Raw genomic sequence first — 26,302 nt, 5'->3', positions numbered from 1 at the left:
GGACCACAGGCACATGCCAACATGCCAGGCTAATTTTTGTGTATTTTGTAGAGATGGGGTCTCACTGTGTTGCCCAGGCTAGTCTCGAACTCCTGGATTCAAGCATTCCTTCCACCTCAGCCTCCCAAAGTGCTGGGATTACAGGTGTGAGCTACTGCACTCAGCCTGTAATTCTTTTTGATGATCTGTGGAGAGGGTGTACTGAGTGGAAAAGAGCTACCAATTTGTTTTGCATAGAGCAATCTAATGTCTCTGTTCACTTTTGTAGTTCCAAAATGTGTTAGAGAAATTTCAGAATGCACAAATTAGCTAGCAGGCAAATTTCTGGCTGTAATTTTGATGAAATAATCCAAGAGAGGCATGACCAGATAACTTTTGATACATATTTTATGAATTTTGGTTTTGATCTCAGTCTTTTATTTTTTTTCTCAGTTGCTCTAGGTCGTAACCAGCCTTTGAAAAAGGAGAAACCAAAATGGAAAAGCGACTATCCTATGACAGATGGACAACTACGCAGCAAGAGGGATGAATTTTGGGATACTGCACCAGCTTTTGAAGGCCGAAAAGAGATTTGGGATGCCTTGAAGGCTGCTGCACATGCTTTTGAGAGCAATGATCATGAACTGGCACAAGCAATCATTGATGGTGCAAACATAACATTACCACATGGTAGGTTTGGTGTTCCTCAAGGACAGAGGGAACATAATCAGCTTTGTTTCTGATAGCAAGAAACCAAATGGGAGACTTTTTTTCCTTGCTATGAATTATTCTAACTTTTTTTTTAATGTAGCAAGGAATAGCATTCCTCTTTTTTTCTTGTACATCTTTCAGCTGGAGACAGGTTTTACTTTGTGTGTTTTTATATATATATATATATATTTTTTTTAATATATCTTAATTTCAGAAAAGAACTCTTGATCATCTAAAAAGTTTCCATGTAACCTAGTTCTCCGTGAAGACCTCTTCTCTCCACCCTCCCACCCCCACCTCACCAGCCTTATCACCCTGCCAATCTATTGGAGCTTCCACTTCACTGGTTTCCTCCTAGCAGCGCTAGAGATAGTCTCAGTTTAGATTTTGTAAGCTGTAGAGACTCAGAGGATGCTCCTTTTAGTCAGTATACTTTCTCATCAAGCCTATTTTTGGCATAATAAGCAAACCCAAACTTAGAAGAGTCCCGCATGTTTTTAAGGACAGTTTTCCATGAATTTTTTTTTTTTTGAGACAGAGTCTCACTCTGTCTCCCAGGCTGGAGTGCAGTGGCGCAATCTCGGCTCACTGCAAGCTCCGCCTCCCGGGTTCACGCCATTCTCCTGCCTCAGCCTCTCCAAGTAGCTGGGACTACAGGCGCCCGCCACCATGCCCAGCTAATTTTTTGTATTTTTGGTAGAGACGGGGTTTCACCGTGGTCTCGATCTCCTGACCTCGTGATCCGCCCGCCTTGGCCTCCCAAAGTGCTGGGATTACAAGCGTGAGCCACCACGCCCGGCAGTTTTCCACGATTGTAGCCCTGAGCATTCTTAGGAACTTCTCTCTTTTCCGTAGGAATGTGACTCTTTTAAGGATAACCGTAAGCTTTGAATGTTTCCGGGGATGCACATATGCTGGTCCATGTACATACTCTTGTTTGGTCTCTTTGATAAGAAACATAGGAAAATTTTTCATGCTACATTGAGATTTAGGTGTTAATTTTGTGTTTACATTTTTTATTTCTGTTTTAATATTCTCAGTATGCTCTTTAGTTTTTCAAGTTAATATTTTTCAAGGTTGTCTTTTCAGATCTATGTAATAACCACCTTGCATTGATTTCTATTCATTATTATACCTTCATTGTTTTAATCCCCAGTATCTCTGTTTATCTACATTCTTAGAGGAACAGAGACTTTGATTGTTTAACCATCTGCTTTATGTCCTTTCACTCTATGTCAAATGAAAGATTTTTATTTTATTCTATTCTTTCTTTCTCTCTTTTTTGAGACAGTCTTGCTCTGTCGCCCAGCAGGCTGGAGTGCAGTGGTGCACTCAGCTCACTGCAACCTCCGCCTCCTAGGTTCAAGTGATTCTCGTGCCTCAGCTTCCCCACCATGCCTGGCTAATTTTTGTATTTTTAGTAGAGACAGGGTTTCACCGTGTTGGCTAGGCTGGTCTCAGCTCCTGACCTCAGATGATCCACCCGCCTCAGCCTCCCAAAGACCCTTTTTTTAAGAGACAGGTCTCACTCTGTCATCCAGACCAGAATGCGGTGGCATGATCACAGCTTATTGCAGCCTTGACCTCCCAGGCTCAAGAGATCCTCCCATCTCAGCCTCCCAAGTACCTGGGACTACAGGCATGCATCACCATGCCTGGGTATGTTTTTTGTGTGTGTTTTGTTTTGTTTTTGGAGAGGCATGGTCTCACTATGTTGCCCAGATAGTCTCCAACTCCTGGGTTCAAGCAATCCTCCTCCCTTGGTCTCCCAAAGTGCTGAGGTTATAAGCATGAGCTGCTGTGCCTGGCCAAAAGATACTTACTATATCCTTGCCAGATGCCAAATCACCATTAATTTTCTGATTAATTGTGCTTCCAAGAAACATTCCTTTTTTTTTTTTTTTTTGAGACGGAGTCTCGCTCTGTCGCCCAGGCTTGAGTGCAGTGGCGCGATCTTGGCTCACTGCAAGCTCCGCCTCCTGGGTTCACGCCATTCTCCTGCCTCAGCCTCCCGAGTAGCTGGGACTACAGGTGCCCGCCACCACGCCCGGCTAATTTTTTTGTATTTTTAGTAGAGACGGGGTTTCACTGTGTTAGCCAAGATAGTCTCGATCTCCTGACCTCATGATCCACCTGCCTTGGCCTCCCAAAGTGCTGGGATTACAGGCGTAAGCCACCGCGCCCGGCCAAAACATTCCTTTTTTTATAGCTGCCTGTTCTTTTTTTTTTTTTTTTTGAGACAGAGTCTCGCTGTGTCGCCCAGGCTGGAGTGCAGTGGCGCAATCTCAGCTCACTGCAAGCTCCGCCTCCCAGGTTCACGCCGTTCTCCTGCCTCAGCCTCTCCGAGTAGCTGGGACTACAGGCGCCCGCCACCAAGCCCGGCTAATTTTTTTTTTTCTATTTTTAGTAGAGATGGGGTTTCACCATGGTCTCGATCTCCTGACCTCGTGATCCTGCCCGCCTCGGCCTCCCAAAGTGCTGGGATTACAAGCGTGAGCAACCGCGCCCGGCCTATAGCTGCCTGTTCTTTATTATGAAAGTTTATTAGCATAGTCTTGTGTTACTGATGTTATTGAGCACCCACTGATCACTTTTTCTATACATGTATAAAAGTGATCCCTCCCACATTTCAAGAATTTATAATAGAATGCCATTTTCAGCATGACTCTTTTTTTTTATGACAGTGAGTCTTTGTTTTTTTTGTTTTTTTTTTGGTAACTTATTTTATTTTTTTGGGACAGGGTCTCACTCTGTTGCCCAGGCTATAGTGCAGTGGCATGATCTTGGCTTACTGTAACCTCCACCTCCCAGGTTCAAGCAATTCTCATGCCTCAGCCTCCCAAGTAGCTGGGATTGCAGGCATGTGCCACCATGCCCAGCTAATTTTTGTATTTTTTTGGTAGAGACGGGGTTTTGCCATGTTAGCCAAGCTGGTCGCGAACTCCTGGCCTCAAGCTGTCTGCCTGCCTTGGCCTTCCAAAGTGCTGGGATTAGAGGCGTGAGCCACTGCACCTGGCCTCAGTATGACTCTTTAGTCCCAGTTTTCGTGGATAGTCTCTAAATTCTTTACCTTTATGTGATTGTGGGTTGGGAGGTGGTGAGCATCATCTTAGTCCATTTACCTTTTTCAGTTTTGTAATTATCGTCTTCACTTACTACCTTTATGTAATACAAAGGGAAGGGGTCTTCCTTTACAAATAGTTTTATCATCCCTCTCTTTTTGATTTCTATATCCTCTATTTTTCAAGGAGAATTTATGTTGTATAGACCTGCATGTGGGTGGAAGAAGTCATGTATGTGTGATTGCTTGAGATCCAGAATGTTGGAACTTTGAATTTCTTATTTTGTACTTACAATTACCTACTGGAATACCTGGTTGCATTCTGTATATTGTAGCCTTGTTTAAAACTTCATGGAGGCAAAATAACTCTGTTGCACGTAAGGCCGGGGCTCATGCATATCCTGTTGGATGTGGGCTCAGATCACTAAAGACCAAAGTCCCTCATTTCTGCTTCTCTGTGGAAAATGTTCCCGGCAGCCCTACCTACCAACAGATCAGGGAGAATTACTCTCAGAAATTCAAGAATTCTTAGATGACCCTCTATTCGCCTTCTATGTTCAAGGAATATTTTCTGCTTAAGCATGGAATAATCAAGCCAATATCTGAGCTTTTCTCTTTCAAAACTCTGTGATAACTTTCTGGGTGTTAATATTGTCATTGGTACCCTTGATTGACTTCTTTTGTTCATATCTGAATCTTGTCAATATTTCTTGGACCTTATAATTTTGTTTTGTCATGTACTCTAACTCACCATCAGTTTATAACTAGGCTATTGTATGCTTTTACCTAGACTGGCTTAGTGGTATTGCTGAAATTCTTTCCATCTTTTTTGTGTAATTACATGTTTGAAATTTTACTTTGGGCCGGGCGCAGTGGCTCACACCTGTAATCCCAGCACTTTGGGAGGCCGAGGCGGGCGGATCATGAGGTCAAAGAATTAGCCAGGCATTGTGGCAGGCGCCTATAGTCCCAGCTACTTGGGAGGCTGAGGCAGGAGAATGGCATGAACCTGGGAGGTGGAGCTTGCAGTGAGCCAAGATCACGTCACTGCACTCTGGCCTGGGTGACAGAGCAAGACTCCGTTTCAAAAAAAAAAAAAGGAAAAAAATAAATTTTACTTTGGGCACATTGTATTGTGCTACCCCTTAAATATCCCAAAGCACTTTATATTTTAAGTTTAAATTATTACATAGACTTGACTATTATTTAGTTCAGCCCTTGATATCAGATCTGGTCTTACTTCTGTCCCTGCTGTATTACTTGCAGCTATGTGACTTTGGGCAAGTCACATCTTCTGTAAGCTTCAATTCTCTTGTCTGTAAAATATGGATAATAACTATCTACCTCTTGGGATGGTTATGTTGATTAAATGTAATAATAATACATGTAAGTTGCTGATCAGAGTGCTCGGTATTCAAAAAGCACTTAATAAATAGTAGTGCTGATGATCTTATTTCCTGAACTCTGAAATTAACAAGTAAATTCCCTATTCCCTGCACCAAAATTCTGAATTATAGATTTTGATCATTTTCTAAATTATCTTTTTTTTCCTTTGAGATGGAGTTTCACTTTTGTCACCCAGGCTGGAGAACAAAATAACATTACACTTTTTAATTATCTTCCTCTGTTAATAACAACAATAAGTCTTCAGTTTATTCTCAAGTGGCAATGGGGAGAGTAAGAGGGAACTTGTCATAACTACCTGTTAATTTTATATATACACATACAGTATATTTTCATTCTGGAAATTGACTCATATTGAGAATGGTATGAACATATATTGTGGAAAAAGCTCCCCATGTGATTTTGATACCTGGTACCCCTTTCACAGTTTTCCTGCCCTATATGAGCTTTATTTTTCATGATTTGCACAGCATGTTATTACTCATTGTCTTACATTTCTTAAAGAGCTTATTTCCTTTTTCTCATTGATTGCTATTTTGCCATTACCTACAAATCCTAAAAATATTCTTAATATAGTAGTTTACCAGTGAAACCAGGTTATAGATTAGCGATTTGCCAAATTAGCATAAACAGGGTAAGAAAAAACAAGTAGTATTTACACTTTTCACACAGTTTCTGCGTAGTGAATAGTATACTATTCAGTACTTTTCAGTGAAAGTTTATTCAGAAACTGTATCTCGTAAAGATGAACACTTAATGTTTTTTGTAATTATGATATAGAAGATTTAAAAGGATTTTAGGAATTGCCTACTCCCTTCCTCTACCTCCTGATTTTCTAGAAAGGTAGTTGTTGATTTGTTTAGCATCTACAATTATCTCGTAATTCTTAGTGAGAATATTTTTTTCTAACGTGTTTTCCATATCCCGGCAATTCAAATGTAAAAGCTCTCCTCTTACCCTCCTTGAATAGATGGAGTAGCTAGCTACTCCCTGTTACTCAAATATGCTCCTCTACTGGGAAACAGAAATTTAACCCTGACTTTATTCATGCTTCTTATAGCTAAATGTTGCCAGTTCTTCAATTCGGCTTTTGAGGACCTGTTTCTTTTGTCCTTAACCCTTAAGGGGTATGGGAGGTAGAAAAAGTTAATTCTTAAAAGGCTTAACTTTTTTTATTTCTCTCTTCACAGAGTTTGTTATATGGGTGGGAAAGGAGTTCCCCAGAATGTTTTTTTCTTTATCTCAAAATATATTAAATGTGTGTTATGTATAATAAAATTTAATTTTTTAAAAAACAAAGGCACTTACAAATAGTATAAAGAGCATGTTATGTGTAAGGAACCAACGTATGAAAAGAACACTGGACTGAGAATCAGCAATAAAATACTCAAAACTCATGTTTTTATTTATTTATTTATTTATTTATTTCATTTTATTTTTCTTTTTTTGGAGACGGAGTCTAGCTCTGTCACCCAGGCTGGAGTGCAGTGGCGCGATCTTAGCTCACTGCAACCTCCGCCTCCTGGGTTCAAGCAATTCTTGTGCCTCAGCCTCCCGAGTAGCTACGATTACAGGCGTGCAGCACCATGCCCATCTAATTTTTGTATTTTTAGTAGAGACCTGGTTTCACCATGTTGGCCAGGGTGGTCTCAATCTCCTAACCTCAAGTGATCCACCTGCCTCGGCCTCCCAAAGTGCTGGGATTACAAGCATGAGCCACTGTGCCCAGCCTCATGTTTTGAATTAACATTTAATTCTTATGCCTGTAATAATCACCTACAACAATCCCCACTTTGCACAGATCAGAAAACTGAAGCACAGAGAGGTTGCATCATTATTCCAAAGTAGAAGTCATGAAATTGGGATTTGAACTCAAGTCTTGGATCTAACAGTAATTAATGCAACTCAATGCCCTGGACAAGTCATTTCATCTCCCTGTTCTGTAAAGTGATTGCACAAGCAATCTTCAGTGTTTAGTCTATATCTAATGTTTTAGTTCCCTTGCACACTATATAGAATACTTTAAAATGGTAAACTGTTAAAATTAAAGGGAAAAAAGCAGATTCTCTTAAGACATAGGCAGGAAATGCATGTGTGTAAGTCTTGTTTCTATTTTCCTTAGGTGTTTCAGAGGCCCATTAAGAAGCAGGCCATGAATTTTGGTGTGGACTTTAAAGGTTCCTGTAAGAATTTTTCAGGCCGGGCACGGTGGATCACGAGGTCAGGAGTTCAAGACCAGCCTAGCCAACATGGCAAAACCCCATCTCTACTAAAAATACAAAAATTAGCCGGGCATGGTGGCGGGCGCCTGTAATCCCAGCTACTCGGGAGGCTGAGGCAGGAGAATTGCTTGAACCCAGGAGGCATAGGCTGTACTCCAGCCTGGGCGACAAAAGCAAGACTGTGTCTCAAAAAAAAAAAAAAGAGTTTTTTATTTGGCCAGGCATAGTGGCTCACGCCTATAATCCCAGCGCTTTGGGAGGCCAAGGCAGGCAGATCACGAGGTCAGGAGATCGAGACCATCCTGGCTAACATGGTAAAACCCCATCTCTACTAAAAATACAAAAAAAAATTGTCATTTAACAAAGTTAATTGATAAGTTAATTCATAAACATAAAGCTTAGAAATGAAGGCATGAAGATATATTTACACAGGAGATGGGATTTTTTCTGGACTGTTGTTGTAGGGTTTAGAAATGAAACAGGGCCTTAATGAAGGCCCTCTGCTGTTGTCAACCCTTTCCTTCAATTAGAGCAATAAAGGCCTGAAAACAGCTGAGGTGGGAGGTCGTCCCTGAGTTGAGTCAGTAGGCTTGTCTCTGAAAAAGACCTCCTTTTTATGCCATTCTGGGTAGTGGAGGTAGAGGAACGCAGGGTTTCTAACATGGTCCCAAGGAGTATGTTATACCAACTTCTGTAAAGCCAGATCAGCTTTACACAGACCGCTGTGTTCAGGTGCTTCTAGTCTGCTCCGTTATCCCTTTTAGAGCACTGAAAATTAAAGATCAGTGTCCCCCTTAAAATTGTGGTGAAGTGTTACACAAGCTCTTAATCATGATTTGACTATCATATGACATCAACAATACGTATACAGGTTAAGCCACTTTTCAGTTATGTTTACTACAAGAGATGATAGACTTAGTTTTTCTGAATGCCACAGTCTTGATGGCTGATTTGGTAGTTTGAAATAGCTAGACCTTCTGCTTCTAAAGCCTGATTGCCAAATATAAACTTGATATATATAATTCCTAGCAAAGTGTTTGCATGAGAGAACCTGTAATTTGTTAGCATCTCTACAATCCTGAAAAACTGCACCTAATATCTGGATGGAGGATAATTTTGATGGCCCTTTGGACATTAGTGTGATTCAGGTTTGTGGAAATCACCATGAAATATAAAGCCATGGGCTCAAATTTTATGAAACCTTGATCCTTTGTGACATTGCTGTTGGTGAGTGTTGCCCTGTAAGTCTGTGAGATTTAAAACTTGTGAGAAGAGAGCCAACATTATTGTGTGTTTTCTATGGATTTGTTATATGTACTAGGCAATTTTTCACGTGCTTATTATTTAATCTTTACAACAACCTCATAAGGGAGGTACTATAATTCTTGAGGAAATAGACTCACCATATCCAAAATCAGGGTCTAAATTCAAATGGGGCATGACCGACTCCAAAGCCATTGCTCCTTCTATCACATCTCACTGCTTCTCCTGGAATATTATGTCCCTCTATCAGGCTTGAGTATACTGCCTGAACGTTCACCCCACTGTTTCATTCTTTACATTCATTCTGTCATTTAAGTGTTCTCATTCTTTCTAGCAATTTCCAACTCAAATGTTAAGGCTTTCCTTTGCCATAGCAGGGCATGGTTGTCAAGAAGTAGAAGAGTTCATAATACAAAAATTAGCCAGGGTTGGTGGCAGGCGCCTGTGGTCCCAGCTACTTTGGGAGGCTAAGGCAGGAAAATTGCTTGAGCCCAGGAGGCAGAGGTTGCAGTGAGCTGAGATTGTGCCACTGTCCTCCAGCATGGGCGACAGAGCAAGATTCCATCTCAAAAAAAAAAAAAAGAGTTTAAGCCTTCTGAATCAGAAAAGAGAAGTCAGGAGCAAAGACATTTTCCTACAGGCTTTGGAAGAGACCCATAGTGCTACAAAAACCTTGGAGTTCTAGAACATTGCCCCCTTCTTTCATTTTGGGAAGATGGTTTTCTATACCAGATTGCCAATGTGATCTAAATATTAAATTTGTCAACTTTATTAAGGTATATTGAAGTACACTAAACAGCATGTTTAAAGTGGACAATTTGATCAGCTTTGACATGTATGTAAAACTCCCCAGAGTCAAGATAACAAACATTTCCACACCCTTGCCAACATTCATTTTTAACTTTTACAAACCTGTTCATGTAGTGATGCAAGTCTCACGTGGTAAAAATTTTTAACACTGAGCTGCAGTCTTAAGGGAGTGAGAGCACAGAGGGATAAACAGTGAGGCCTTTAAATGCTGAAAAATACATCTTTCTTTCTAACCTGAAAGATTGTTTGGAAAACAGTATAAAGCATTAGACCTAATGACATTTAGTAAAGGTATTATTTGTCATCTAATTTAGTTTTATCTTTCTAATTTTCTAGTGGAATATTTTGAGGCGTAATTTAAAATAACCATAGAAGAAAACAGTTGACCAAGGAAAATAGAAACATCTGAGCCAATCATCTAGATAAAAGATAAATAGAAACAACTTCAGAAAATTATGTATGAAATCAGAACAGAAGGTGGAGACTTGGCAGCTTTCTTCCTACCATGGGGAGCTTTCAGGGCTTCCTGGCCTGGGGAAATGATGCCCTGGCACTTACTTAGCCTGGTGGCCATCTGTCTCTTCTAGGACATGAAGCCTACAATAGGTTTGTGAGAAGAAAAAAAAAGAACCTGTCCTTCCACAGAGGATGTTAGGTGAGCAATCTGAGCAATCCTGGCTAGAACTGTGTTAAAACCAATAATTGCTAAATGAACTGCACCCTTGGTGGCCAGTGGGTGGTAATCAAAACGTTTTGTAAAATTTTTTGTAAATTTTTTAAATGTAGCTAAAAGTGATTTTGGAAAAATAGAAAAATTCCTGTGTTGTCAACTTTTAGAGTGTTCCTTCCCTTTTGTGTTTAAACATACTGGGTTTCTTTAAGCAAACCTCTCTATATTAGTCTATTTTCACACTGCTTTAAAGAACTGTGGGAGACTAGGTAATTTACAAAGAAAAGAGATTTAATTGACTCACAGTTCCACAGAGCTGGGGAGGCCTTAGGAAACTTACAATCATGATGGAAGGCAAAGGGGAAGCAAGGCCTCCACGTGGCAGCAGGAGAGAGAAGAGTGAGGAGCAGAGGGGGAAGAGTCCCTTATAAAACCATCAGATCTTGGCTGGGCACAGTGGCTCATGCCTGTAATCCCAGCACTTTGAGAAGCAGAGACAGGCAGATCACTTGAAGTCAGGAGTTTGAGACTAGCCTGGCCAACATGGGGAAATCCCATCTCTACTAAAAGTACAAAAACTAGCCAGGCATGGTCATACACACCTGTAATCTCAGGAGGCTGAAGCAGAGAATTGCTTGAACCTGGGAGGTGGAGGTTTCAGTGAGCTGAGATTGTGCCACCTCACTCCAGCCTGGGCGACAGAGTGAGATTCTGTCTCAAAAAAAAAAAAAAAGAAAGGAAAAACATCAGATCTCATGAGAGCTCACTCATTATTATGAGAACAGCTTGGGGGAAGCTGCCCCTATGATCCAGTCACCTCCCACCAGGCCGCTCCCTAGGCACGTGGGGTTTATGGTGATTACAATTCAAGATGAGATTTGGGTGGGAACAGCCAAACCATATCACTGTCTGTCTTCTGCTGCCTCATTTTTTTCACACACTCCTCTCAAATACTGTAGATGAGACAGCCTCATACCACTGAAACTTCTCTCAGTCACCACCATTTCCTTTGGACCAACTTGGGCTCATCTTCCATTTCCTTCTTTAAGCTGTCATAGGCATCATTAGCAAATACGTTGTTGGGCTCCACTGGGCACTGTGGTTTCTTGCTCCTTGTGATTCATTTCTCAACTTTTTATCCCTTATATTTGTCCTCTGTCTTTTGTTCTCTTCCAAGTACATTTTCTCCTTCTCATTAACTAATCTGAGAACCAATCCCTGTACCTCTTATACATTATACATTTGGTCACTTACTAGTTCTGTGACCCTGGAGAAAAGTTACTTTATTCTACTTCAATTTTTCCATCTGTAAAATGGGTGTAATAGATTTAGCTTATAGTGCTTTTGTAAGGATTAAATGTTAATGTATGTAAAGTGCTTAGACAGGGTTAGCAGTAGTAAACACTCCTAAGTGTTTGCTTTTTTTTTTTTTTTTTTTTTGACTCCATTGCCCAGGCTGGAGTGCAGTGGCGTGATCGTGGCTCACTGCAACCTCTGCCTCCCAGGTTCAAGCGATTCTCCTCCCTCAGCCTCCCGAATAGCTAGGATTACAGGCATGTGCCACCACTCTCGGCTAATTTTGTATTTTTAGTAGAGATGGGGTTTCTCCAGGTTGGTCAGTCTGGTCTTGAACTCCCGACCTCAAGTGATCCACCCGCCTCAGCCTTCCAAAGTGCTGGGATTACAGGCGTGAGCCACGGTGCCCAGCCAGCTATAGCTTTTTTGTAGATATTCTTTATCAAGTTGAGGAAGTTCCCTTCTATTCCTAGTACTGATAATGAGTGTTGGGTTTTGTTATATGCTTTTTCAGCATCTATTGATATGATCATGTGATTTTTCTTCTTTAGCCTATTGATATTATGGATTATATTAGTTGATTTTCAAATGCTGAACCAGTCTTGAATACTTGAGACTAAAGCCTACTTGGTCATGGTGTATAATTATTTATACAGTGTTGAATTTGATTCATTAATATTTTGTTGAGGATTTTTCAATCTATGTTCATGAGAGATACTGGTCTGTAGTTTTCTTTGCTTGTAATGTTTGGTTTTGGTATTAGGGTAATGTTGGCCTCATAGAATGAGTTATGAAGTACAGTGGTCCCCACTTATCCATGGGGGGATATGGTCTTGGAATGTTCCAGAACCCCCAGTGGATGCTTGAAACTGTGGATAATACTGAACCTAAATGCTGTCAGTTGGAACAATTCTTTTTCTTGTCTTCCACCCATAAATGTAATGCCTTTTTCATCTGAACTAATCGCTTGTCGTGCACTGTGTTTTAACTATTGCAATTTGAAGTGCTACGGCAAAACTAGCATGAATTTTTTTTCCTTCTTTACAACTTCACAAATAAATTTGTTCTTATCTTAGATCTTAGCAACATCAACATACAGATGTTTTTATTTATTTATTTGAGAATCTCTACATTTTCATTTTAAAAAAGTACTTTATGGCTTCTCTTGGCATATCTAAATTGCCAGCACCACTACTCTTGTGTTTTAGGGCCATTATTAAAATAAGGGTAATTTTAACATAAGCACTGCGATAATGCAACTGTTGATCTGATAACCAAGATGGCTACTAAGTGATTAATGGGCAGGTGGTGTATACAGCATGGATACTCTGGACAAAAGGTTGATTCATGTCCCAGGCCAGATGGAGCAGAATGGCAAGAGATTTTATCATGCTACTCAGAAAGTTAAATAATTTAAAACTTGTGAATTATGTGATTCGGGATTTTTCCATTTAATATTTTTGGACCACAGTTGACCAAGAGAAATTGAAACGGCAGAAAGCAAAACTGTGAGTAAAGGGAGGAATGCTGTATTCCCTTTTCTGTCTAATGAAAAAGATGTTAGAGAATTGTTATAATTTGTTTCTTAAATGTTTGATAGAATTTACCAGTGAATCCATCTGGAATTGGTGCTTTTCTGTTTTGGAAAGTTATTAATTATTGATTCAATTTCTTTAATAGATGTAGGCCTATTCAGATTGTCTGTTTTGTGTGAGTTTTGGCAGATGGTGTCTTTCAAGGAATGGGTCCATTTTATCTAGGTTTATCAAATGTGTAGGCATAGAATTGTTCATTATGTTCTTTTATTATCCTTTCAACATCTGTGGGATCTGTAGTGATGTCTTCTCTTTCATTTCAGTAATTTGTGTCCCCTTTTTTTCTTGGTTAGCCTGGGTAGAGGCTTACCAATTTTATTGACCTTTTGGTCAATAAAACCTTGTAATCAGCTTTTGGTTTTGTTGAATTTTTTTTTTCCTTTTCTTTTTCTTTCTTTTTTTTTTTTTTTGGTGACAGGGTCTCACTCTGTTGCCCAGGCTAGAGTGAGATCACAGCTCACTGCAGCCTCAAACTCCCAGGGACAGGCAATCCTCCCACCTCAGCCTCCTGGATAGCTGGGACCACAGGCATGTACCACCACACCCCGCTAATTTTTGCATTTTTTGTGGGTTTTGGCAATGTTACCCAGGCTGGTCACAAACTCCTGGACTCAAGCGATCTACCTGCCTTGGCCTTCCAAAGTGCTGGGATTACAGGCATGAGCCACAGTGCCCAGCCTTGTTGATTTTATTTTTCGTTGATTTTCCATTTCATTGATTTCTATAATTTTTTTTTCTGCCTACTTTGGATTTAAATTGGTTTTCTTTTTTTAGTTTCCCAAGGTGGAAGCTTACTGATTGATTTTAGATATTTCTTCTTCTCTAATATAGGCATTATAAATTTCCCAGTGATCACTGCTTTTGCTGCATCCTGAAATTATAAGTTGTTTTCCTTTAATTAAAATATATTTTAATTTCTCTTGATTTCTTCTTTGACCCCATGTGTTATTTAGAAATGTATTGTTTAATATCCATGTATTATGGGTTTTCCAACTACCTTTCTGATATTGATTTCCAGTTTATTTCCATTATGGTATAAGCAGACATTGTATGGTTTCATTTTGTTATGGTGTGTTTTATGTTTCAGAATGTGGTCTCTCTTGGTGAATGTTCCACGTGAACTTGAGAGAAAAATGTGTAGTTTGCTATTGTTGGATGAGGTAGTTTAAACATGTTCACTACATTAAATCGATTGATGGTATTGTTGCATTCAAGTATGTCATTTCTGATATTCTGCTTGTTAGATCTGTACATTTCTGATTGAGGGGTGTTGAAGGCTTCAGCTATAATAGTGGATTCATCTCTTTCTCCTTGTAGTTCTGTCAGTTTCTGCCTCACATACTTTGCTGTGCTGGTAGGTGCATACACGTTAAATATTATTATTTCTTCTTGGGCCAGGCATGATGGCTCATGCCTGTAATCCCAGCAAGTGAGGTAGGCAGATTTGGACAACATGAACATGGCAAAACCCTGCCTCTACAAAAAAAATACAAAAATTACCTGGGCATGGTGGGGTATACCTGTAGTTCCAGCTACTCATGAGACTAAGGCAGTAGGATAGCCTTGAGCCAAGGAGTTCAAGGCAGCAGTGAGCTATGATCACACCAGTGTATTATAGTCTAGGTGACCGCAAGACCCTGTCTCTAAAAGTAAATAAGAAAAAAAAATTTTTTTAAAGGTTCTTATTTCACCTTCACTTATTTCTTCTCCAGTGCTCTTCCTTTCTATATGTAGATCTGATAATATTTCTTGCAAGGCAGGTCTGTGAGCAAGAAATTCACTCAATTTTTGTCTATCTGAGAAAGTCTTTATTTCTCCTTCAGTGTTTTGTTTTCTGTTTGAGATAGAGTCTCGCTCTGTCACCCAGGCTGGAGTGCAGTGTTGCGATCTCTGCTCACTGCAAGCTCCGCCTCTCGGGTTAATGCCATTCTCCTGCCTCAGCCATAGCTGGGACTACGGGCACCCGCCACCATGCCCGGCTAATTTTTTTGTATTTTTAGTAGAGACGGGGTTTCACTGTGTTAGCCAGGACGGTCTCAATCTCCTGACCTTGTGATCCGCCCGCCTCGGCCTCCCAAAGTGCTGGGATTACAGGCATGAGCCACCACGCCCGGCCTGTTTTATTTTATTTTATTTTTTTTGAAACGGAGTCTTGTGCTTGTTGCCCAGGCTGGAGTGCAATGGCGCGATCTCGGCTCACTACAACCTCCGCCTCCTGGGTTCGAGCAACTCTCCTGCCTCAGCCTTCCGAGTAGCTGGGATTATAAGCACCTGCCACCAGGCCCGGCCAATTTTTTTTGTATTTTTACTAGAGACAGGGTTTCACCATGTTGGCCAGGCTGGTCTTGAACTACTGACCTCAGGTGATCCACCCACCTTGGCCTCCCAAAGTGCTGGGATTATAGGCATCAGCCACCATGCCCTGCATCTCCTTCAGTTTTGAAGGATAATTTCACAGCATACAGAATTATAGGTTGGTGGTTTTTTCTATGCTTTAGATAATTCACTTCACTGTATACTTGCATGGTTTCTGAGAAGTTGGAGTTGAATATGTAATTCTGTTCTTGTTTTTTGTTTTTTGTTTTTTTTTTCTTTTTTTAGGCAAGGTCTGTCTCTGTTCCCTGGGCTGGAGTACAGTGACACGATCTCGGCTCACTGCACCCTCGACCTCCTGGGCTCAAATGATCCCCTCACCTCAGCCTCTTGAGTAGCTGGAACTACAGGCACACACCACCACAACTAATTTTTGTATTTTTTGTAGAGACAGGGTCTCACTATGTTGCACAGGGTGATTTTGAACTCCTCAGTTCAGGCTATCTCAAGCTCTCTGCCCATCAAAGCCTCCCAAAGTGCTGGGTTACAGGCATGAGCCACCGTGCCCAGCCATTTAATTCTTTTCTTTGCTCCTCTGTGGGTAAGCTGTTTTTTTCCCCTCTGGCTTTTTTTTTTGGGTGGCGGGGAGCGTAGAGATGGGGCTTCCCTATGTTGCCCAAGCTGGCCTCAAACTCCTGGGCTCAAGCAATCCTCCTACCTTGGCCTCTCAAAGTGCTGGAGTTGTAGGCATGAATCACTATGTCTGGCCAGGAGTTTTTTGTTTGTTTTTTTTTTTTTAAATCTTTGATTTCCTGAAGTTTGAAAATGATATGCCTAGATGTGTGTAGTTTTTTTGACATTAACTCTGGAAAATTCTCAGTCATAATTGTTTCATATATTTTTCCTGTTTCTTTATCTTGTTCTTCTCTGCTATTCCCATCATGTGTATGTTACACCTTGGTTTGTCCCACAGTTTCTGGATACTCTGCTTTGTGGTGGGGTTTTTTGTTTTTGGATTTAGTGGGGTTTTTTGGTTTTTGTTTGTTGTCGTTGTTGTTTGTTTGAGACAGTCTCGCTCTTGTTGCCCAGGCTGGAGTGCAGTGGCGCAATCTCAGCTCACTGCAACCTCTACCTCCCAGGTTCAAGCGATTCTCCTGCCTCAGCCTCCTGAGTAGCTGGGATTATTACAGACGCCCGCCACCGCGCTCGGCTAATTTTTGTATTTTTAGTAGAGACGGGGTTTCGCCATGTTGGCCAGGCTGGTCTCGAACTCCTGACCTGAGGTGATACCCCCGCCTCAACCTCCCAAGGTTTTTTGGTGTTTTTTGTCTTTGCTTTTCAGTTTTAGAGATTTTTACTGAGATATCATCAAACTCAGATATTCCTTCCTCATTCACGTTCAGTTACCAATAAGCCCATCAAAGGCGTTCTTTATTTATGTTACAGTGGTTTTGTTCTCTAGCATTTCTTTTTGGTTCTTTTTAGAATTTCCATCTCTCTTATTACATTCCCATTTGTTCTTCTTATATGCTGTCTACTTCATCCATTAGAGCCATTAGCATATTAATCATGTTTTAAATTCCCAGTCTGATCATTCTAACACCTCTGCCATATCTGAGTCTAGTTTTGTGCTTGCTCTAAAAAACTGTTTTGTTTTTTTTTTTGCCTTTTGGTACATCTTGTGATTTTTTGGGAAAGGTGGACATAATGTACAGGAGCTGTGTGAAATGGGCCTTCAGTAATGTGGAGGTTTTAGTCTTTTTGTGAGCCTCTGCCTCTGGATCATGAACTGGACCAGTGCTTCTCAGTCACAGTCCCTACCTTAGGTGGGACAAGATGGCTAGAAGGGGCTAGAGCTGGGTATTTCTCTTCTCCCAAATTAGTTAGGCTCTAGTAAAACCCCAGCAGGGTAGACTCTAGTTAGTTTCTTCTGAGGGCAGAATTCTCTGGCGTATTTAAAAATGGTTCCTTTTGCACCCTCCTCCAACCCAGGGAATTATTCTGACTGTCACTATGAGGAAGTTGTAGAGGTTCAGAAGGTAAAACTCAGGAAGGTATCACTCTCCCCAGACACCCTTCACCAAGTCCCCATGGAGTTATATCTCTCTAAGACTTGTCCACACTGAGCCTTTAGCAATTCACTTAGTTACATTTGAGGTTTCCCTACCCTGCACTGGTTCCACAGAGATTTCAGCTCCTGGGTGTCTGCTGTGGTAAATGGTGATTCTCTGTATTACCCTGCCTGTCTCTCCTATTTCGGGGGCAGTGGTTTGCCCTGTGACCTTACTTCTCCCACAGATTAAGAATATCTGTTGATTTTTTCAGTTTGCTCAGCCTTTTACTTGTTAGGATGGAATGGTGACTTCTAAGTTTTTTGCATGCCAGACTAGAAACAGGAAGTCTGATTTTTAGTTTAATGTAAAACTAGAGCGTATTTACAACTCAGATTATAATTTTGTAGAAAGAAGTGCCAAAAAGAATAAACTAGAAAATTCCATATTAAATAAAAAACAAATTACTGTTTCTAAAAATCCTGAAATACGGGAGCTTCTGTAACCGTTTAAATAGCTTACTTCCAGCATTATGGATTGAGCACTGCCAGAGCATGAGTAAGAAGATACACCATCCAGCTGTAACTCTTCATGGAGTTTTTCTCTCTCACCTTCTAGAGATTTGAAAACTAAACCCTGACTCACTGGGATGAAGGGCAGAAGGGAAAGGGCAGTGTGAAGTTACTGGTATAGGGACTGCTAGTGATCACAACTGTGCTTGAAGTAGATCCATTTCTACAATAGTATTAGTGAATACACAGAGGCTATACCGAGAAGAGGGAAGATTCATGTGTGTTCTGCTTTCCAACTAAGCTGTCACCCCAGCCCATCTTACGTAACTTAGAAGGCAGACCAGATTGGACCTGTGTTGGGTTGGTGACCATTCCAGACTCATTTCAGATGCCTTATATTTTCATCCTATTGACATTAAACACAAATACCGGTTCATTAACTCATTTGTTCATTGATAACCATTTCTCAGAGTTCTGGAGCTGGTAGACATTTTTTTTTTTTTGAGACGGAGTCTTGCTTTGTTGCCCAGGCTGGCGCAATCTCGGCTCACTGCAAGCTCCGCCTCCCGGGTTCACGCCATTCTCCTGCCTCAGCCTCCCGAGTAGCTGGGACTACAGGCACCCGCCACCACGCCTGGCTAATTTTTTGTATTTTTGGTAGAGATGGGGTTTCACTGTGTTAGCCAGGATGGTCTCAATCTCCTGACCTCGTGATCCGCCCGCCTCTGCCTCCCAAAGTGCTGGGATTACAGGCGTGAGCCACCGCGCCTAGCAAAATTTTGGTTTTTTATCCAAATTTATAATAAGCTGATATCATATTCTAGTTTGGGGAAAGGATATGTTACGTATAACCTTAAAACGTTCATTAAGTTATGCTTTCGGCCGGGCGCGGTGGCTCACGCCTGTAATCCCGACATTTTGGGAGGCCAAGGCGAGCAGATCACCTAGTTCGGGAGTTCGAGAACAGCCTGACAAACATGGAGAAACTCCGTCTCTACTAAAAATACAAAATTAGCTGGGCGTGGTGGCGCATGCCTGTAATCCCAGCTACTCGGGAGGCTGAAGCAGGAGAATTACTTGAACCCAGGAGGCGGAGGTGGTGGTGAGCTGAGATCGCGCCATTGCACTCCAGCCTAGGCAACAAGAGTGAAACTCCGTCTCAAAAAAGAAAACAAACAAAAAAAAGTTATGCTTTCAAATTCCCCCAAGGAAGTCCTGGTAACTGTAATGTAGTTTACATACCTACTCTCAGCTACTCAGGAGGTGGAGGCAGGAGGATTGCTTGAGCCCAGGAGTTTTGAGTCCAGCCTGGGCAACATAGCAAGACCTTGTCTCTAAAATTTTGTTTTTGATTTTGAAATTATGATATATGATTTGTAAGGAAATTAACCATTAATGCATTTTTTTAAAAACCATGAGTGCTTTTTCCCTTCCTTGAGCTAGCTCATTATGTCATAGCCCTTTTGTTTTTCCTTTTTAATCCATAGCTTCTCTGTACTAGATAGATTAATTGGGGTTAAATAAAACACCTCAGTCATTTCTGTGGTAATTTTATTAATGAGGCTCATAGATAAGCAATGAATCTGTGGCAGCTGCTAAGGCATCTCTAATTTGTGATCTCTGGACTAAGGACTTCTTGCCAAGTGCTTCAATTTAGGAAGTCCAGGCACTGGGCTGGGCATGGTGGCTCATGCCTGTAATCTCAGCACTTTGGAAGGCCGAGGCAGGTGGATCATTTGAGGTCACGAGTTTGAGACCAGCCTGGCCAACATGGTGAGACCCTGTCTCTCCCAAAAATACAAAAATTACCCAGGAGTGGTGGTGTGTGCCTATAATCCCAGCTACTCAGGAGGCTGAGGCAGGAGAATTGCTTGAACCTGGGAAATGGAGGTTGCAGTGAACCGAGATCACATCCCTGCACTCCAGCCTTGGCAACAGAGTGAGACTCTGTCTCAAAAAGAAAGAAAGAAATCCAGGTACTAAGAAAACTGCTCTAGGGCTGGGCATGGTGGCTCATGCCTGTAATCCTAGCTCTTTGGGAGGCTGAGGTGGGTGGATCACCTGAGGTCAGGAGTTCGAGACCAGCCTGGCCAACATGGTGAAACTCTGTCTATACTAAAAATCAAAAAATTAGCTGGGTGTGGTAGCAGGTGCCTGTAATCCCAGCTACTCGGAAGGCTGAGGCAGGAGAATCGCTGGAACCCAGGAGGCAGAGGTTGCAGTGAGCCAAGATGGTGCCACTGCACTCCAGCCTGGGCAACACAGTGAGACTCCATCTCAATGAAAAGAAAAAGAATAAAAGAAAACTGCTCTGGAACACTTGTGGTGAATTGAGCTTAGAAATCAATTTTTTTTTTATTTGCTTGCTTGTTTAAGGTAGCAGATTCGTTTCTGTAAAAGATATCCTAATGTAATTTAAATGTTCTCTAAGTCTTGTGTAAGCATTAATAATAGTAGTAGTACATTTGAGTTGTATGCCGTTTTATTGAAATTGTGAAATGGATATGAAATGACTTAGAAGGGCCGGGCATGGTGGCTCATACCTGTGATCTCAGCACTTTGGGAGGCCGAGGCGGGTGGATCATGAGGGCAGGAGATCGAGACTATCTTGGCTAACACGGTGAAACCCCGTCTCTACTAAAAATAAAAATAAAAAAAATAGCCGGGCGTGCTGGCAGATGCCTGTAGTCCCAGCTACTCAGGAGGCCGAGGCAGGAGAATGGCGTGAACCCGTGAACCCGGGAGGCAGAGTTTGCAGTGAGCCAAGATCGCGCCACTGCACTCCCCACCCCCCCCGGGGGGGCAAAGGGAGAAACCGCCTCAAAAAAAAAAAAAAAAAAAAAAAAGAAATGACTTAGAAGAGCATAGGCGTTAAGGATCTAGCATTCTGGTAAATATAAAATTAAATACTCAAACAATTGTGCATGGGATTTGATCATCATTGATGATCAGCCGACAGTGATATTTTTTCCTCTATAATGCCATGCTAGCAAGAGAAGCTTAAGCATTTTGTGAGATATAAACAAAAATGCATTCATTAAGGATTAAGTTCTTATTCATATCTTCTCTTTCTGAAGGTGCACTTACAGAGTGCTACGATGAACTGGGGAACAGATATCAGCTTCCAGTGTATTGCTTGGCACCGCCAATCAACATGATAGAGGAAAAGAGCGACATAGAGACTCTGGATATTCCTGAGCCACCACCCAATTCTGGATATGAATGTCAGCTTCGTTTGCGCCTTTCCACAGGCAAAGACCTCAAGCTTGTGGTTCGCAGCACAGACACAGTATTCCACATGAAGAGACGGTTGCATGCAGCAGAGGGAGTGGAACCAGGTAGTCAGCGGTGGTTTTTTTCTGGCAGACCTCTCACTGACAAAATGAAGTTCGAAGAGCTGAAGATCCCAAAGGACTATGTTGTGCAGGTTATAGTGAGCCAACCTGTGCAGAACCCAACACCAGTGGAGAACTGAACTGAGCCCTGTTGGCTGGCTCCCACATCCCTCTGCTCCTTTTTATTGTTGTCATTTCCTACTCTATGGCGTGAAATCTATTTCACTGCTCTAAATTCCCTATGAATGGATTTAGTTCTGAGGAATTACCAGTGAAAAATTCCATCTGTGATGGAGACCAACAAAAATAATAAAACACAAAGAGCCAGGCTTTGAGACTCATGTAATTACAATTTCTAATTTGAAAGGCAGTTAAGAAATAGATAACCATTTATTTTAAAACACTCAACAACTATGTAATGACTATATTTCAGTGACTTGGACTGTAAATGAAACATTGCATCCATGAAGGACAGCACCAAGCACCTTTTTGAATACAGAATTTTTTTAGAAAAATATATCAAATTATAATTTCCAGAAACCATAAATAATGGATATAAAATTTTTTTTTTTTTTTTTTTTTTTTTTTTTTTTTTGGTTAATGGAAACTGAAAAGAGCAGTATTTGAGATTGCTTCTATTCTGGTTTTTTATTCTTAGCTCAATTAATATTTAGCCATAAATGAGTAGAGACTGGCAAATTGTGCTTTAGTGTTGCTTTCCTCATCCCCACATCTTGAGCTCCTTATTTACATTCACACTAAATTTTGGTGCCTTCCAGCACATTAGTGGCAGGCATCCTTCTGGAACACTAGGCAATAATTTCATCAATACAGTCAGGTCTCTGAGTTTCAACAGATACTCAGTTGAAAAGTTGCTGCCATCTTGCTGCATAAGTATTTTGAAAGGTCTATATAACGAAGCCGTTTTTATATCCAGGCTTAGAAGGTCACTACTATATAGTACCTTCATTGATCTATCTATTCTGCTTGGAACTTTTCATAGCTAAGTATAACCCCCAAATGCATGGTTCCTGGGTCAGGAGACACCAAAATCAAGTATCGCTGTTCCCACTCAAGTGAATAAAGTAAATGATCTCCTCCACTTTGCATGGAGGGGTGTAAGGAAAGCGTATTCTATCTGTGCCTGGGAGAACTGTGCCTATTTTCAGTCTTTTAGAGGAAATTTCAACTCAAAATTTATAAGTGTGAAAGGTTTACTGGTGTCACATAAACATTAGCAGTGAGACCAAATAATGAAACATTGCTTTATACCTTAGTGCTTTCCAGTTCACTGTTACCTCTAGTCATGGTAGATGACAATTTTCCTCCCTCATCTTTTATAGCAAAGAAGCAAATTAAGAGCCTTTTGCAAGTTAGATTAGGGGACTGAAAAATCCAGGGAGATAACCTGATTCTTCTATACTATGACTGGAGTAAAGCTGCCAAGAGTTAGGTTTAATTTGGAGCCTTTTAAAAGTTGGTTCCATAAGTGAGAAGGGGGTTGCTAACATATGACCACCGTGCCCCTGAGAATCCATGAGATGGAAAAGTACAGGCAAGAAGGCACTTAACGCTGTTCTGGGTTGGAAAATGTCAGCCCTCCACACCTGTTTGGATGTGAAGTGCATTATTAATTTTAATGACAAAATGAAACTGCTAATTAGTTTAAATGTAATGTTTAAATGGTATTGAATTTCCTATTGCCTGATTAAATATATCTGTAATTGTAACATCATGTTTCTGAGAGCTTTAACTACTTCCTTATTTTTATGCAATCATTTTAAAGATTGTGGCTATATCTAATTTAAATTTGCTGATGATTGAATCTAAATTCAAGTGAAGACCACAGCATTAATCCCAAAGGAGAATTTTTTTATGTTTAGAGGTGGAGATATTAGGGTAATTCAGTATATTGCTCCTGTCATCAAAGTTTTTGTTCATTTGTGTGCCACATCGAATAGCAGCACTTCTCAAAGTTTGTCAACTGGAAAAGAAAAAGTGTTTAAAACTGTTTTTTCTTAAGCAAATTTGCTGATGTCATCAATATCTATGATATCAATTGGTAAAAGGTCTTTCTTTGTTGAGGATTTGAGCTCTCTTTTTAAGAGTTTATTTTATTTTAAAGGAACATATACTTTGAATAACAATTCTCTGGGCATGTTTAACCTAGGTGGGAAAACCATGGTGCTGTTTAATTGTAAATAGATTGATATAAGATTGGACCAGTACTTGATGTGTATAATTTTAGTATGTAGGGTTTATGTGCTTTTTTTAAAAAAAAAAAAAGTTCAATTTTTCTCTTTGTCTTTGGCTTTATTATTGGTTTCTAATTGTTTTTACTCTCTATAAGGGTAATTGCCTCATTCTAAGTGAGAATTGTGAAGGTTTTCCTCCTTTTTAAAACCTCTGCTCAATAAATAACAGGTTCATTATCGCCAAACTTAGGCTCTGCTATGCCAAGTCATACATGGTCATTTATAAATGTGCTTCATCTTCTGCACTGAAATCTTGGTCTAAAATAGGTTGTTGTGTTTTTGTTTTTCTTTTTCTTTTTTAAGAATCATGCTGGCCGGGTGCCGTGGCTCATGCCTGTAATCCCAGCACTTTGGGAGGTCAAGACGGGAGGATTGCTTGGGCTCAGGAGTTCAAGACCCAGCCTGGGCAATGTAGAGGAAACCGCATCTCTGGCGTGATAGAGCACGTCTGTAGTCCCAGCTACTTGGGAGGCTGAGTTGGGAGGATCGCTTGAGCTGGGATGTCAAGGCTGCAGTGACCCATGATCATGCCGTTTTACTCCAGCCCGGGGAAATTTCATGTAAAGTAGGTGATACTTCATAACTTGATGAAGTAGGCAATACACACCCGTGGAAAAAGAAGCCAGATATATCAAGGTGAAAAGAGTCTTTCACTACTGTCGCTCTTCTGTTTCTCCTTCCTAGAGGCAACAACTTTGACCATTTTCTGGGTATCTTTAAACTTGAGCATGCATCAGAATCACCTGGAAGCTTACTAAAACAGATTGACCTTTTTCTCAGACGTTCTGAGTCAGTAGATCTGGGTGTTGCCCTATAACTTGCATGCTTAAAAGGTCCCGGGTTGTGCTGCTTCTGCTGATCTGGGAGGCACACTCGAGAACCACTCTTATAGTGTATATGGCTATATTCACACCACTTCATTTTTTTCCATAAATACATATACTATTCTGCACCTTTGGTTTTTTTTTGTAAAATGGTAAACCTCAGAGATCATTCTGCATACATAGATCTAGATCTGCATCATTCCTCTTCATAGGTGCAGTGGTACTCCATGGTCTGGGCATAGCACAGTTACATCAGTCTCTATTCTGGTCAGCTTTGCTGTTCCTAGTTTTGCTACTGTGAACCATGCTGCAATGAGTTTCCTTTTATATAGGTAAGATCTTTGTATACATAGATGTAGGAATTGCATTCTATAGATTTATGTGACTTGTCCTCCAAAGCGATTTTACCAGTTAATCCTTACACTACAGCAATATGACTGCTCTAATTTTCCTACACCCTAACCACCTTTCTGATCTTTGACAATCTGATAAGTAAAAACTTTGTCCTGTGGTTTTGCTTTGTATTTTCCTTAGGAGCAAAGTTTAACATTTTACTATATTTTAAGGCCATTTTTTTTTATTCTGTGAATGTTCTGTTTGCCCATATTCCTATTGCATTTTGGTCTTTACTCTCGACTTGTGAGTACCCATTCTATATTTAGGACATTAGTTTTTTTCTGTCATATGTTGTCATTTCTTTTGTTTGTGTGGAATTTACCATGTGCAAATTTTAAGTTTTTCATGGTCAGATCTGTCAGTCTCTTATTTTACAGTTTCTGGATTTTTTTCTTAACCTCAAAAGATCTTCCCCAGTCTGAGGTTATAAAAATGTTTCTTGTGTGTTTCCTTTTTGGTTTCATTGTTATATGAAATTTATTTTGGTGAAAGAAGTAGGGTAGCAATCCACATTTATTATTTTTCTAAATAGCTACCCCACTTTTCCTGATAATACTTACTGAATAACTTTTATCTATCTTTTCCCCACTGATGTGAAAAAAATCCTTATTTTATGACAAATTTTTAAGACACTATAGTTTTTTAATGGTCTTTTCTTATTAATGGGACAAATTAGCAGATATACATTGTGTCTACCTCCAACTCTCAAATACTGTAATTTAGTGTTTTCACTTATGGAGAGGAAAGAATGAAGCTGATAACCTCTGTTGCTCTAGCCAATCTTCTGTGATGTCTGTTTGGGTCTCTTGTGGCTCCTCTCATCCTCCTGGTTCTGTAGGCTGCCAAGGTGGGTAACTGTCCCACTCAGCAGATGTCAGCACAGTTCATTTGGCTCTTTCTAATCATTGTCTTTGGTATGAGGCTTAAGATGATAAGACATGAACTCTAAGGACTGGTGGAAGATGTCGAGTTGGTGCAAAGGGGATCGGAGTTTTGCCATTGCGTTTAATGCTTTTAATGCCAGTGGCAAAAACTGCAGTTCCGTTTGCACCAACCTAATAAATGATCTCACTTGATTTATAGTTAGCTTCCTCCAAATGTCTTCCCTCTTTGTAGCGGATGTAGATTATGGAGGAACCAGTCTGTGGGCCTGAGCTGAAACTGTAGCTGAGTAAGCCCTCCCTCCCATCAGGCCTGCATTCCCCTACCTCTGCAGGTGCTGCTCTCTCCCCAAGGCTCAGGCCACCTGAACACACTTGGTTGACCAAAACATTTTAATGCAACTATGACTTAGTAATAATACAGAGTGTTGGTACCATCCAAAAACATACCTAAATGTACATTGTCTAGTAAACTCTACCCTTAAAAGCACAATCTGATGGGTTAATTCACTGTGGAAATAGTGAAACTTAAGTTGATGCATCTACACACATACCTACAAACACATTTAAAATTTTTTGTCATAAAATGTAATTGTGAAAAAATCCTACAGTGTACATTAGTAGATTGTTTTATAAATTGTACTACTAAGTCCCAAAAGAATATCACTGAAGTGGTGCGTTTGAATTTTCGTTTTGACACTAAGTTTCAGTGTGAGCAGTTAAG

The 26,302-nt window shown here is 40.6% G+C and overlaps 1 protein-coding gene across 4 annotated transcripts in view; it reads left to right on the top strand.

Annotated features, from left to right (window-relative positions):
• Positions 1-21,552, top strand: part of UBTD2 (ubiquitin domain containing 2) — a 70,816-nt gene extending 49,264 nt beyond the window's left edge. For all 4 annotated transcript variants that reach the window (XM_058440147.1, XM_058440145.1, XM_032158630.2 and 1 more), the window contains exons 2-3: positions 433-669; positions 20,965-21,552. In XM_058440147.1, coding sequence (XP_058296130.1) covers positions 495-669; positions 20,965-21,362 — 573 coding nt within the window. In that variant the 5' untranslated portion in view covers positions 433-494 and the 3' untranslated portion in view covers positions 21,363-21,552. The remainder of the gene's footprint in view (positions 1-432; positions 670-20,964) is intronic.
• The last annotated feature ends 4,750 nt before the right edge of the window (positions 21,553-26,302 follow it).

The sequence above is a fragment of the Hylobates moloch genome, unplaced genomic scaffold (assembly GCF_009828535.3).
Source record: "Hylobates moloch isolate HMO894 unplaced genomic scaffold, HMol_V3 SCAFFOLD_6, whole genome shotgun sequence".
NCBI lineage: Eukaryota > Metazoa > Chordata > Mammalia > Primates > Hylobatidae > Hylobates > Hylobates moloch.
Note: the sequence above shows the minus strand (reverse complement) of the source record. Positions and strands in the feature narration are given on the sequence as shown.